This window comes from Balaenoptera borealis (assembly GCF_965194805.1).
Source record: "Balaenoptera borealis genome assembly, chromosome: 16".
Taxonomy (NCBI): Eukaryota; Metazoa; Chordata; class Mammalia; order Artiodactyla; family Balaenopteridae; genus Balaenoptera; species Balaenoptera borealis.
In genome coordinates, this window is record NC_138872.1 from 15,135,895 (window position 1) to 15,150,360 (window position 14,466).

General features: G+C 48.8%; 1 protein-coding gene across 3 annotated transcripts; it reads left to right on the top strand.

The window, feature by feature from the left end:
• Position 1: 1 nt before the first annotated feature.
• WFDC3 (WAP four-disulfide core domain 3) lies at positions 2-11,522 on the top strand. 3 transcript variants are annotated; one of them, XM_082361843.1, is made up of 5 exons: positions 2-88; positions 1,958-2,046; positions 9,790-9,921; positions 10,481-10,666; positions 11,286-11,522. In XM_082361843.1, exons 2-5 carry the CDS (start codon positions 1,968-1,970, stop codon positions 11,300-11,302), a joined length of 414 nt encoding a protein of 137 aa, XP_082217969.1. In that variant the 5' UTR covers positions 2-88; positions 1,958-1,967; the 3' UTR covers positions 11,303-11,522. The 3 variants fall into 3 exon arrangements, with proteins under 3 accessions (XP_082217969.1, XP_082217967.1, XP_082217968.1); XM_082361841.1 differs by having other exon boundaries at positions 45-574; XM_082361842.1 differs by having other exon boundaries at positions 45-488; positions 1,955-2,046.
• The last annotated feature ends 2,944 nt before the right edge of the window (positions 11,523-14,466 follow it).

Genomic DNA, 14,466 nt, shown 5'->3' on the forward strand with positions numbered 1-14,466 from the left:
CGGAAGCGCGACGCAGTGAGCTGCAGGGTTACCAGGGGAACCGAGCCGCCGCGTCTCGCCGGGTCCCAGAAGCTTAGAAGCTCTGTGTGTAGGTTGGCCAGGCTCCCTCTCGGGAGCGGCCGCGCCTCGGGTGTAAACTGTGGGTGTTCAGTCAAGGATCTTTCTCTGGCCGGGCCAAGGCCCGTGGAGAAGTGCGGGGCAGGAGGAGGGGAGCAGGTTTTCTCGGGCCGGTGTTGGGGAGCGGAGGGGAGCGTTTGGTACCGAGGCGTCTGCAGTTGTCTCCGGAAAACTAGATTTTAATATGCCTGGCACTCAGCCCCCGGAATTGGATGGGCCTAATGTGAGGACCCCGAAACCCAACAAGAGGGGGTCTGGCCCATGCCATCCCACTCACCCAGCGGTCTCTCCAGGCCTTGACCCCAGGGATTGCCTCTTGGCGTCTGAAGGCATCTGAAGGCATCTGAATGAAGATTCTGGGCTTCTCTCCCCAGATGCGTGATACTGGGATGGGCTGGGGATGCAGGGATTTAACAGCTGTGGAGTTCCCCAGAGCCCCCTTAGCTCTGCATTAGAGGTAAGACGTCCCTGAATAGAATTGGATCTACTTATGGGTGGTAGATAAAGTTACTTTTATCAGGTCATAATATGGGGTAGTAGAAAGTGCATGAGTTTTGCAGTTAGAAAGATCTGAGTTCAAGTCCATTATGATATGGTGGTAACATTGACTATGGGATTGGACTGCTTACCTTTGTTCTACTACTTATTAGCTGTGACCCACATTTCTTTCTGTGCCTCAGTTTCCCCATCTGTAGAATGGGGATAATAGTACCTAACACATAGGGTTGCAATGAGGATTAATTGAGTTAATTCATGTAAAGTACTTAGAACCTTGGCAGTAGTAAACCTTCAAACAATGTTATCTGTCATTACTATTATTAAATTCCAGCAGCCACCACTTACTAGCTTAATGACCTTGGCTAATTTTCCCTCTGAACTAGTTTTCTTACTTCTGCAAGATTATTGTGAGGCATAAAATAAATAATGTGTATAAAACACATGTTAGGTCATCAATAAATGTTAATTATCTCCACGCTCCAATATCAGCCTTAAAACAATAAGGCAACTTTCTGGTACCAAATTCTTTGTCCCTATTAAGGAGGTTTTTACCCTTTAACCTTAATAGGCTAAGCAATGCCAGTGGACATTGTTGGGTATCATGGTTGACCAAAGGAATAGATAAAGAAAAATAAAAAGAAATGTAGGAAGAAGAGATAAAGAAAGGGAGTATATATGACCTAGGTTACTACTTGAGTCATAGCAACTGTTCTTTCGGGTTTTGTCGACTAACCTTCATATAGTCCAAGAATGCCCTGTATGGGCTAGAGGGACCAAGATGTAGGTTTTTGGTGCATTTATATTAGTTCTGAACAAATCTAAACACTGCTTTTCTGTAGTTTTTGGATAGTTTCTAAGCAGTCTGTTCCATTCTCTGTTTTCTAGGTTGCTAGGATGGACAGGAGCCAGAGTGCATTTTATTAGCTTTGGTTCTTTTCTTTAGTTGTGTCTCTAGTCCTTTCCTCTCTCATTACAGCTGTAGCTGTGTCCTTCCAAAACCCTCTAGGGCTCTCTTTGATCCTTTATCCAATGGCCATCCCTCCATTTTCTCAGTTGCCCATTAGATTCCTCATCATTGTCCAGGGATGTTGTGTATATTGCAGAGTTTGATCATTCCCATCACGTGTGTCTTTTGGTAGTGCCAGGAATTTTCCCACATACCAGCAACCAGTCACTTTTCTTCTTGTCAGGAGAAGACATCCTTGGGGATTATAGTGAAAGGGAAAACTTTGTGGCTGGCCTTAGACCAATCCCCTAGTCTTGCCCTTCCCTCGGTTGATGTATTGATACAAGGCAAGGTGTACACGTCTGGCCTGAACTGAGTTCTCATCTCTACCCTCAGCATCATCATCATGTCGAGCTGCCTCTTCCTCCTGAAGGCACTTCTTGCTCTTGGGTCCGTGGCATCCTGGGTGACTGCAGGAGAGCATGGTGAGCTATCATTTGGGATCCCTGGCTAACAGCAATAGAAAACGACCAGAGGAGAAGTCATCCCCTGCCTCCTCCCAGAGTGAGGGTCCTCATTTGGGGAGATGGTCTTCTCTGTAGAACAGAACTGGACACATAGATTCTTGGGACAGCCAGGATAGGTCTTCCTGGCTTTCTCTGTCCTCTCTGGACAAGGAGATAGCACTTCCAGTCTGGCTTACTAGAGGTTCTAGCTTTTCCTGAGGGCTCTCACCCTAGGGTGAGAATAGGATCGCCCCAAGCTTTCTGTCTCTCTCTCTGCAGAGTGGCTGGTCTGTGTGTGGTGCTGGGTGCATGTTAGCGGCTGTGTGGGAGAAGGGGAAAGTGGTTGCAGAAATATTTTGTTTTAAATTTATTTATTTAAATAATTTATTTAATTTATTTATTTTTGGCTGCGTTGGATCTTCGTTGCTGCGCGTGGGCTCTCTCTAGTTGCGGTGAGCAGGGTCTACTCTTCGTTGCGGTGCGCGGGCTTCTCATTGCAGTGTCTTCTCTTGTTGCGGAGCACGGGCTCTAGGCTCGCGGGCTCAGTAGTTGTGACACATGGGCTTAGTTGCTCCGCGGCATGTGGGATCCTCCTGGACCAGGGCTCGAACCCATGTCCCCTGCATTGGCAGGCAGATTCTCAACCACTGCGCCACCAGGGAAGCCCCAGAAATATTTTTGACAGGAATTTTGGAGAGACTAAGAGTCCCCGAAGTACATTTGCCTTCCATTCCCTGTTTCTTGAGGCCTCGCCAGTTACCCCAATCTCAAGCGATAACTTTTGCAGTGAAAGAAGGAAAATGCCCTCGCAATAAGAACCCATGCCAAGAGCCATACCAGGGGGATTCTGCCTGTCTGGCCAGGCGGAAGCGCTGCGGCGCAGGCTGTGCTCGGCTCTGTCGAGGAGGCGATGCTGGCTTGAGAGGTGAAATCCAAGTCTCCTTTCCGATCTTGCCTCTGGGCTAGATACACCCAGAGAGCTTCCTGTCTCCTAGGTTGGCTCTTGAAATTTAGCTCACCTCTTTTTTCCCCTTTTGGGGGGGGTCTCTTCTCCTTTAATCACTCGTGTCCCCAGTTCTTTGCCTTCTGTCAGGAGAGAACAGGCCATTGATTATCTGCATCTTTTACTTTGAACTCAGGGTTCCTGTGAAGGCTGGCCTCCTTCCAGCCAAACCTCCCCAGGTAGCAGCCCCCTTCCCTGTACCCAGTGGCGTTGTCTGCGCCTGGCTTCAGCAGCTCCCTTGGGCAGCCTGCCCGTAAGGGAGAATAGAGTGTTGTACTCTTTGCCAGGACTCTGGAGGGCCAGCTCTGGAACCAGAGCCTGGGAATCTGTCTCACGCGGGTCACTCACTGTCAACTTGTCAGGCCTGGTACAATCTTCGCAGTGTTTGAAGGTGATGGCTGAATTGCGGGGGCTGAGGGTGAGGCTGGCAGCCAGGCAAGGCAGCTTGGTGAGCTGCCCTGGGCCCTGGCCAGCCGAGATGGGGCTTCCTCTTTCCTTGGAGCTTGGCAGGTTAGAGCAGGGATCTCTCTGCACCTCTCCCAGAGCCCACTGGCCAAGTGGGGTTCCTCGTCTGGTGGGAAGTAATATTTCTGCTGGGATATTACCTAAGTACTTTTCTACAGTTCCAGTCCTGGAGGAGGGCTGGCCCACTCACCCAGCGGGACTCATTGCTACAGCCCACTGCACAGGGAACTCCCCTTCCTGGGCTGTGAATAATCTCTGCTTTCATTAAGCTCTGATTTGCCAGAAGCTTACCATAGCCTGTCCTGTCTGTTTGGTAACGTGGAGGAATGTCAGGGTGCCTGAGGGCACAGGGCAGACCCTGGGACCTGCTCCCCTGAGGCAGTTCGGGTCTGAGCCTGAACCGGGCTCCTCTGCTTGCTGGCTCTGTGGCCTTGGACAAGTCCTTTCATCTCTTTGAACCTCATTTTTATCATTCTTAAAATGGAGATAAGGGTATTTATCTCATAGAGTGATAATGCAGTGTCCATTTGGGCTGCTATAACAGAATACCATAGACTGGGTGGCTGATAAACAACAGAAATTTATTTCTTACAATTCTGGAGGCGGGGAAGTCCAAGATCAAGGTCTAGCAGGTTCAGTGTCTGGGAGGGCCTGCTTCCTGGTTTGTCGACTGCCGTCTTTTTGCTGTGACCTCATGTGGCAGAAGGGCAGTAAGGGCCACTAGTATTCATGAGGGCTCCAGTCTCCTGACTTAATCACCTCCCAAAGACCCCACTTCCAAATACCCTCACTTTGGAGATTAGGTTTCAACATACGAATTTTCGGAGAATACAAATATTCAGTCTACAGCATGCAGTTGAGAAGAAATGTACATAAGAAACTTGTACAAAACCTGCCAAATAATGCCTGACAGCTCATATAGTTATGCCCAGCACCTCGCTGTTCAGGTTCCCTCCAGCTATCTGAGGTCTGGCCTATCTATTCACTTGCTCACTTATAAATGGATTCAATACATATTGAGTGTCTACCCTACCTGGCATTTGGGCATCCTGGGGTGAGCATGGTAGCCACGGCCCTTGCTCTCATGGAGCTCACCCTCTGATGTGAGACACAGTACATAATCATAAACGAGCAATAATAACCACCAGTCGTGATGAGTGCAATGAAGGGAAAGAAAAGAGAGGGAAAGAGGAGGTATCGTTTTAAGTTGGAGAATGAGAAGGAGCTGGCCATTGGGTGGAGTGCTATGAAGAGGGAACTGCAGGGGCAAAAGCAGTAGAGTAGGGCAGGGCTTACTATTTTAAGGAGTTGAAAGGTCAGTGTGGCTGGAGAAAAGAGATGGAGAAGGAAGGTGGTTCCAGTTGAGGCAGAGTCCAGGCTTTGGGGGAGTCTCCGGGGCCTCTGTCTAAGGCTTTATTGTAAGTGCAGTGGGAGGCCTTTAAAGGGGGCTATAAAAGCAGGAGAGGCCTGATCCAGTTTTCATTTTAAAAAGGCTACTCTGCTGGTGTCTGAAGAATGGATGGGGCGAATGTAGAAGATGGCAGGCCAGTTAAGAGGCCAATATGCCAGGCTGGATGGGGGGTGATCATGGCTCAGACCAGGGTGGTGACAGTGCAGACCTGGAAGAGTGGCAGACTTGAAGTACTTTTGAGGGTGAAGCTGACAGGCCTGGGGAAAGAAGTTAGCAGATGTGGGTGTTGAGGAAAAGGAAGTGTCAAAAAGGGTGGTGAGTGTCTGGCTGGAGCTGTTGGGTGATGGTGGTGGTCTTTACTGAGAAGGGGACAACTTTGGGAGGAGAGGGAGGAGATTTTGGAGTGAAGATTCAGATTATGGCCTAAGAGTTGTCCCCTCTGGCTCCCTCATGGCGCCCCCCCCACTGCATGAAAGTTGAACCCTCCTGATACCCCGTGACCCTCTGTTTGCTTATTACGACATGTGCATTATTATTATTTTTAAAAAACATTTATTTATTTATGTATTTATTTATTTATTTATTTGTGTTGGGTCTTAGTTGTGGCAGGCGGGCTCCTTAGTTGTGGCTTGCCATATCCTTAGTTGTGGCATGCAAACTCTTAGTTGCGGCATGCATGTGGGATCTAGTTCCCGGACCAGTGATCGAACCAGGGTCCCCTGCACTGGGAGCGTGGAGTCTTTTTAAATAAATTTATTTATTATTTATTTATTTATTTTTGGCTGCATTGGGTCTTCGTTGCTGTGTGCGGGCTTTCTCTAGTTGCGGCGAGCAGGGGCTACTCTTCCTTGCGGTGCGCGGGCTTCTCATTGCAGTGGCTTCTCTTGTTGCGGAGCACAGGCTCTAGGTGCGCGGGCTTCAGTAGTTGTGGCACGTGGGCTCAGTAGTTGTGGCTTGCAGGCTCTAGAGTGCAGGCTCAGTAGTTGTGGCGCATGGGCTTAGTTGCTCTGCGGCATGTGGGATCTTCCTGGACCAGGGCTCAAATTCGCGTCCCCTTCATTGGCAGGCAGATTCTTAAGCACTGAGCTACCAGGGAAGCCCTGGAGTGCAGAGTCATAACCACTGCGCCACCAGGGAAGTCCCACGACATGTACATTGTGTCCTTCGTATGCATTGATGGCATGGGCTCCCTGTGTGTTTGGGTCCCCTTTTCTGAAACCTCACTGCTGGTTGTACAGCTAGCTAAGAGTTGACACAGCAGGCCCAAGACTGATATTCTCAGAAAGGCCTGCGCACAAGATTGGCCTTGGTGGGCTTCTGGGAATTTGGATTTTGAGACGGTTCCTGCCACCGTAACTAATAAGAGTGGTTTGAGCTAGGCAGAGAGCGCCCATGTGACCAGCCCCCAGGAAGAACCCTAAGTCTCCAGTGAGCTTCCCTGGTAGATACCACTTCACATGTATTGTCACAATTCCATACTGGAGGAATGAAGTCATCCTGTGTGACTCCCCTGGGAGAGGACTCTTGGAAGCTTGCGCCTGGCTTCCTCTGGACTTCACCTCGTGCACCTCTTCCCTTTGATGATTTTGCTTTGTATTTTTGTGCTGTCGTAAATCATGGCCATGGGTACAACTGTATGCCGAGTCCTGTGAGTCCTAGTGAATCACCAAAACTAGGAGTGGTCTTGAGGGTTCCAGGCACACTAGTTTATTTGTAAGTTTTCCTAACCCCTAAAACTGTCTACCACTGGGTCTTTTGGCAGAACTGAGCTGAGTCCCAGTGCTTGTTGATTCGGTTTTGGGTGATCGTTGCTGAGTGCAGGGGATCACCATGATGTGGATTAAAGGGCACTGGACCTAGTGTCAGAGCTGGGGGTTTGGGACCCAATTCTGTGACCATTGACCTCAGGCCAATCCTTCCCCCTTCTGGGTGTCTGTCTGTTTACAAGAGAAGAGGAGTAGCTCTGAAGGCTCAGAGGGCCCTTCTTGGCTTAAGAAGTTTTGAAATTTCACTTTTCTGCCAGCAGCTGCTGTTCTTCCCTAGTGGAAGGTTGGAGCTGGGGCAACGGTAAAGACTAAGTGTGAGTATTTCCTAGGCTTCAGCTTTTTATTCTACTTTTCTGGTGATAGCTTGGGATCTTGGGATAGGGGCATATCTGGAGGCTAGGGATGACCATCCCCGTTCTGGCTATCATTCCTATTTCTCATCCTGATTCCTGCTAACATACCTGTGAGGTGACCGGAAACCATGTGTTACGAGGAACTGAGCTTACCTAGCCTGGCAAAGCTAAGACAGTGAAAGGCAGAGGATGGCTAAAGAGATGGCATGAGCCATGTTTTTGCCAGGTCTCTGGGAAGAGGAAAAGGACCAATGAATAGAAACAGATTTCAGTTGAGTATAAAGAAGGACTTCCTTATACCTAAGGCTGTCTAGCTGGAGTATAAGGATGGCATAGTCTGGCTTGGAGGTATTGAAGCCCCCTTAATTCCAGCTGTTCAAGCTGAGAGGAGGGGATTGTTTGGCAGGGATTCAAGCATCAGATAGGGTATTAGACTGGGTGGCTCTGCTGGGCACTGGTCCGAGGGGATGTGCTGTGACCCTCAGGGCTTCAGCCTGTCTTCCAAGGGTCCCTTCATTGCTTCTACTATTTGACAAAACCCCAGGGACCTCAAGGAAGCCTGGCCTGGCAGAGGGTAGGGCTTTGGTCTCTACGCCTGGTCCTGAGGATGAGGGCAGAGGTAGCAGGGTGCTCCTGGCATTGGTTACTTCAGAGTCGGGCCCGGAAAAATGGTGACATCTGGGAAGTGTGGTATTCTAGGCCTCCACTCTAGGGCACACGGTATGACTTGGTGAGAAGTTTATTTTGCTGTGTTTCTCCCTACCAGGGAGATTTTTTTTTATGCCCAGCCTTCTCAACCGTGGGGTAAAAGGCTTTGTTCCTTGTTAAATGGATTTTAGTGTTTGTCAGACAGGTGGGGAGGTGTGGAGAGATACATGTGGTGGTTACAGTGACCATATTTTCTGAATAAAAAATATCAAGACACATAGTCGTGACACAAGCGGGCAATGGCAAAAAATATTTGAAATAGGGGCTATTCCGAAAAATCCTAGGATGCCAGGTTACTATATCTTGATTGTTTAGCTGCATGTATTTTCTTGGAGTCCAATACTTGCTTCTTCCATCATGTCAGACTTCCCGGAGCCAGCTGTGTCTAATCGTATGTACATGTTCTTTCTCAGAGGCACTGGGCCAGTCCTGTCTTGGTTTTCTACAAAGCTTGAATTGCCTGTCATTTTCCCCTCCATTTAAAAAACTTGAAATAAACACTGAGAGGAATGAGTCATGGTGAGTGGGTTTGGTTTGGATGTGACTTCTTGGGTGTGCCTGCCCCCGTGGACCTGGCCTGTTGCCCACATATCTGAAGGATGGTGTAGTAGAAAGAGTGCTTCACTGCAAACCAAGAAGCTGAGTTTTGTCCTGCTTTGCCGCTGACTCACTCTGCAGTTCTGGGCCAACCCCTTCTCTTCTCTGAGTTCCATTATCTTCTTAGGGGCTGTGAAAGGGCACATCAAGAATGTGTTTGGCTACGTGAAGCAGAAAATGAAACCAACAGGGATTTTTCTTTCTCACATAACAAGAAGTCCTGAAGTCAGCGCCAGGGCTGGTGTGGTGGCTTCACGATGAAGCAATTTCTCTCTCTCTCCTTTGCAGTTCTTGACTTTGTCTTCATACTGGTTGCCTCCTGGTTGCAAGAAGGCTGCTCTGATTCCTTGCCTGTCTTTGGACTGGAAGAAGCAAGAAACGAGGGGGCAGTTTGACAGTTGTATTCCCTGAACCAACAATGCAAAAGTTTTCCCAGCTTATATCTTAGTTTGTGGTCACCCCTAGTTACAAGGGAATATGGGGGAAGCAAATCATTTTAGCTGACTGGCCTCACTGCCTCTCCGAACAAGCCTGGGATTCTATTCACAAGTGCTTCAGTTATTTATTGCCACCTAACAAACCATCCCCAAACTTAGCGACTTAACACAGTGCATTCTTTTTTTTTTTTTTTTTCCCCCAAAGCCCCAATCCTGAAGTCATCAACATTAACACAGTGCATTCTTTCTCACAGTTGTGTGGGTTTGTGGGTTGGCTTGGCTTGGCTGGGCTTAGCCGGGCAGTTCTTATACCCAGTGGCTCAGCTGAGGTCCTTCATGCAGCTGGGAGCTCCCTGGCAAGTTCCACTGTGGCTGGAATGTCCAGGATGGCCTCTCCTCCTCCAGGTTCTCCCTCCGGAGGCGTCTCATTATCCCGCGGCCTAGCCCAAGCTGCTTTACAGCATGGTGGCTGGTTTCCAAGAGGGAGTGTTCAAGCCCCAGTATGCAAGTGTTGCTCAAGCCTCTGCTTGCATCATACTTGGCTGGTGTCCTGTTGGTCAAAGCAAGTCACCCAGTCAAGCCCAGAGACAGCATGGGAGGGGGCTACCCAAGAGCATGTATTCCAGCAGCCAGCAGTGTTGATGTCGACCACAGTAAGCAGGGAGGGAGGATGAATATGGAGGTGAGAGCTAGTGCGTTTGCCACAATGTGTTAGACCTCAACAGTGCTTTTCGGTCTGTGAGTCTGGATATCTATTTAGTATTTTGCAGTCGGCATTAAAAATAAAAAAGAAATAGAATATAAAGTGTCAGCGTTGCATATACATGTATGCACATAAATATGTACATTTTACACATAAATAGGTATAAAATACACACGGGACTCAATGGAAAATGTATTTTGTACTCAGAGTCCCAATAAAAATGACTGGAAACACGGGGCTTGAACACCTCTGGGCCCCAATGCTCTGATTTTATGGCAGAGTTTGGCGGTGAGTGTCCTGCCGACCCCCTTCCGTGTGAAGAGCTGTGTGATGGGGACGCATCCTGTCCTCAGGGGCATAAGTGCTGCAGCACCGGCTGTGGCCGTGCCTGCCATGGAGACATTAAGGGAGGTATGTCGGCTCTTTGGGGAAGACTTGAGTGCTCCTGGGGTCCCAGGGTTGGCTTGGGAGGGAGCCATCTGTGGCCTCCTTCTCTTTCTCTTCGTGGGAGGAGTCAGGGTTCTCATCTTTCCACTCCTCCTAGCCCCTCAACCCAAAGCAACCCTCCTCCAAGGACCAAGGGGCCCATGTTGGCATTGAAAGAACTAGAGGAAGGCAGTGGGTGTTAGTAGGAAGCCCAAGCATAGGGGGAGAGGGTGGTGCTCTGGGAGCCTTGCTCCTTCTGCATCCCACCCCGCCCCAGCCCCAAACCCACAGAGGTATCAAGTCCCAAGGTACCTCTAGGGAACTCCCTGTGGGATGCCATTTGGAAATCATTAGTCCAGATGCTCTCTTGGGGCCCTGCAGGGGCTCGGATCCTTGAACTTCAAGGTTTCCCAGCCAGATCTTTGGTTAAGATCTAGTTAGAATCAGGGATGGATTCATCTGGAGCCTCTAAGTCCCAGATGGGAACTTCGAGTCATTGGAGCCAACCGTCCTGTCTCTATACCTATGCCTGTTTATCCCACAGGGCGGGGTGGTGATTGTCCAAAAATTTTGGCGGGCCTGTGCATTGTCAGCTGCATGGCGGATGAGAACTGCCAAGCTGGGGAAAAGTGCTGCAAGTCAGGCTGTGGCCGTTTCTGTGTCCCGCCAGTCCTGCCACCCCAGCTGGCCCTGAACCCCAACCGGACCATCAGGTCTAATTTTGAATTAGGTGAGTACAGCCCATTGTTATCAATAACAACGGCCTTAACTGCTATGTACAGAGCACTGGCTTAGGTGCTGGGTGGGGACTCCAGAAGGGCAAGACAGTTTTTGCCCTGGAGAGTCTAGTTGGAGAGAAAGATTCTATGTCACAGATCAGAACCCTTGTATAGGCAGTATGCGTGTATAGGTGATGAGAGTAAGTGTGGCTCCTTGGGAAGGTCCTTCTCCTAGAAGTAGGATTTGATCTGGGCCCTAAGGCCTAGGCAGGATGTGACCAAGGGAGGAGAGCACAGAGAACATGCTGCATGGGTGGTCTGGTGACGGTCAGCAAAGGCACAGAGGGGGTAATGTATGTGACGTGTTTGGGGAGCTGGGATGGAGGTGGTGAGAGAGTGGGTAAGGGAACAGACAGGCTGTTTTTTGAACAGGAAATATAAGGTTGGTCAATGAATGATAAGAGTCTTCAATGCCAGTTTGGACAGGATTGTCTGGGAAGCAGGGAGCCATTTAAGGCCTTTGAGAGCAATCTTTGCCAAACTTCTCCAGGGTGGAAGGGAAAAAAAAACATGTTGGGGAACTGGAGCCAGGAGGGCACAGTTGTGACCTGATGTTTCTTCTGCTTGCAGAGATCCTGGTGCCCTAGCTGTCCTGAGGTGTCCTGAGTTTCTTTGGTGACTCCGGGGGGCTTGTCCTGGTAGCCAGGAGAGAATGATGTCCTGGGGCTTGTGACACCCCCAGGGACTTTAATTGCCCCCTCTGCTCTGTTTCTGTTCTTGCTGCTGCCCTGAGCGTAGGAAACCCAGCCCTGGGCTTGGGCAGTGGGTGTGTGGTGCTTCTTTTCCCCAATAAAGGCCGATGCTGAACCTCTTGTCTGTGCTCTTTGAGGGCTAAGGTGAGGAAAGAGAGCAAGGGGGTCTGAACGTGGCTGTGGGATTATGGGACTGACTTATTTAGGAAGGATAGGGGATCCCTTCTTTCTGAGAACACTGGAAATGGATGCTGGTTGGGCGTGGCCGGGGGGAGAAGGATGGAAGCCAAACCCGGGGTGACTTGCCATAGACTTGTCCAGGAGTGGGACAGTCAGGCCTCTTTTTGGACTTGCTGACCTTACTTTTTTTTTTTTTAAAGAAACTCCTTTATTTACTTATTTATTTTTGGCTGTGTTGGGTCTTCGTTTCTGTGCGAGGGCTTTCTCCAGTTGCGGCAAGTGGGAGCCACTCTTCATTGCGGTGCACGGGCCTCTCACTATTGCGGCCTCTCTTGTTGCGGAGCACAGGCTCCAGACGCGCAGGCTCAGTAGTTGTGGCTCACAGGCCTAGTCGCTCCGCGGCATGTGGGATCCTCCCAGACCAGGGCTCGAACCCGTGTCCCCTGCATTGGCAGGCAGACTCCCAACCACTGTGCCACCAGGGAAGCCCCGCTGACCTTAGTTTTGTTGGAGAATATGAGTTGGGGAATGGAACTGGGGTGAGTGGCTAGTTTTTTGAGTCCCTTGGATGGTCCCACCTTGGGTCACCTTCCTTGGGGGCCAGCCCTTGGCTCCAAGACAGGTGTTTTGTCCCCTCCAGGTAGCTTTGCTGTAGGGAGGGATGTCTTTAGGTTCTTGGGACCAAGATAATTTAAAAAATATATATTTTTTATGTAGACAAAAAATATATTCTATATCTTGGAGATCCTTTATGCCATCACATACATTCTTTTAGTAGAGCTCCATGAAAATAACCAGTTACCTCTTGTTGGACATTAACATTTTTGCACATATAAAAATCATGGCCTACTTTTGCAGATAAATCTGGGTAAATTCTTAGCAGTAGAATCCTAGTTTCTTAAATAGAACCTGGCAAAAAACAAGCTCTCAGTAAATATTTGTTGAATGAATGAAAGAATGAATGTAATTCCCAAGTCTATCTCATTAGGAGTTTGTTGGGCTGAAATGAATAGAAAACCCAACTAATAGTGGCTTAGCCAATAAAGACATTTAATTTTCTCACGTCAGAGTCTGGAGAGAGGCGGTGAGGCTGGTTCAGCAGCTGGACCGAAACACTGATGGCCAGGGTCACTTCTTCCGTCTCCACCATCCTCAGTGTGCTGGCTTTTGTTCTTGTGCCGGTCACCTCATGGGTATGGGATGGTTGCTGCAGCTCTAAATGTCACAACAGGAAGCTGTGTGTAGAGGGCAGTGGTGAAAAGACCTGTACAGCAAACCATGCTCTCCTTTTCTTGATGGAGAGTGGCTTCCCCAGAAGCCACGGCCTTCCCAGGCTTCCCTTGTCACCTCATTGGCTGGAGCTGCAAGGAAGGCCCAGAAAGCAAATGTCTGCAAACGCTAATGGGAAAGTGACCTAAGATCTGAAATTAGTCCTGCTTCATCCCTGAGGCTGAGGCAGGTGACCACGTGGCTATAAAAATCGAGGTTCTAGAATGGATAAACAACAAGGTCCTACTGAATAGCACAGGGAACTATATTCAATATCCTGTGATACATCATAATGGAAAAGAATATGAAAAAAGAATGTATATATATATATAAATGAATCACTTTGCTGTACAGCAGAAATTAACACAACCTTGTAAATCAACTAACAACAACAAAAAAATTGATGGGACTTCCCTGGTGGTTCAATGGTTAAGAATCCACCTGTCAATGCAGGGGACGCGGGTTCGATCCCTGGTCCGGGAAGATCCCACATGCCGCGGAGTAACCAAGCCTGTGTGCCACAACTACTGAGCCTGTGCTCTAGAGCCTGCGAGCCACAACTACTGGGCCCATGTGCCCCAATTACTGAAGCCTGCGTGCTCTAGGGCCCGCATGCTGCAACTACTGAGCCTGTGTGCTGCAGCTACTGAAGCCCGAGCGCCTAGCGCCCGTGCTCCTCAACAAGAGAAGCCACTGCAATGAGGGGCCTGGGCACTGCAACGAAGAGTAGCCCCTGCTCGCCACAACTAGAGAAAGCCCACGTGCAGCAACGAAGACCCAATGCAGCCAAAAAAAATAAAATAAAATACACAACTTAAAAAAAAAGCGCTGAGAATTAAAAAAAAAAAAAAATCGAGGTTCTATTAGCAAGAAGGAAGGAGGGGATGCTTTTGGGATAGGTAGGTAATGAACTGTGTGTACCATACTGGGTCAAAGGACATACGCATTTAAAATTCGGACAGAAATTTCTAAGTAGGCAGGGCTTTTGTAACAAGAAAAAAAAAAGGTATCACTGCTCATGTTGAATATTGCAGAAATGCTTTTGTAATTCCCAACTTTAATGGAAAAAGGTGAAGTATAAATTTTAAAAAATCTTCTCACCACTGCTGGGTTTTTGTGCCCCCTTTTCCTCCTCTGTCTTCATACTGGCATGTGGTATTCTGGTTTCTGCTGATTTAGAACATTCATCTCTTGGAGTAGAGGAGACATATGACAGCGTTGCCTGATCTGAAAAAGAGTGGCTGGCATGAGCCTCGGGGTGGTCATCCTAGGGACACCCATGGCTCCAGGCTCACATTGCAGGGAGCTGGGAAGGACCGGGGTCTGTGATGGGCTGATGAACATTTTAGCCAATCCCTCTTCCATTGTTTTGCTTGCTTATCATTATTTATTTGATAAGCAATGTTTATTTGTTAATTATTGTTTATTAAAACAATCAAAATAATATTATACATGCATCTAGTTGGAAAAATCAATATGGAAGAGTTTTCAATGAAAGATAATCTGGGGATCTTAAAATACTGTAGGATGATTTTCTGCCGGGTGGGGAGCAGGACTGGAGAGGGAGGTGTGAGCTCCAGGTGCAGCTCAGGCTGAGCACTGGGAGAGGG

Excerpts from the sequence above, each read along its gene's own strand:
- WFDC3 (XM_082361843.1), top strand. The coding sequence starts at position 1,968 with ATGTCGAGCTGCCTCTTCCTCCTGAAGGCACTTCTTGCTCTTGGGTCC. Across the intron at positions 2,047-9,789 it reads GGTGACTGCAGGAGAGCATG|AGTTTGGCGGTGAGTGTCCT; the intron begins GTGAGCTATCAT and ends ATTTTATGGCAG. Across the intron at positions 9,922-10,480 it reads CCATGGAGACATTAAGGGAG|GGCGGGGTGGTGATTGTCCA; the intron begins GTATGTCGGCTC and ends TTTATCCCACAG.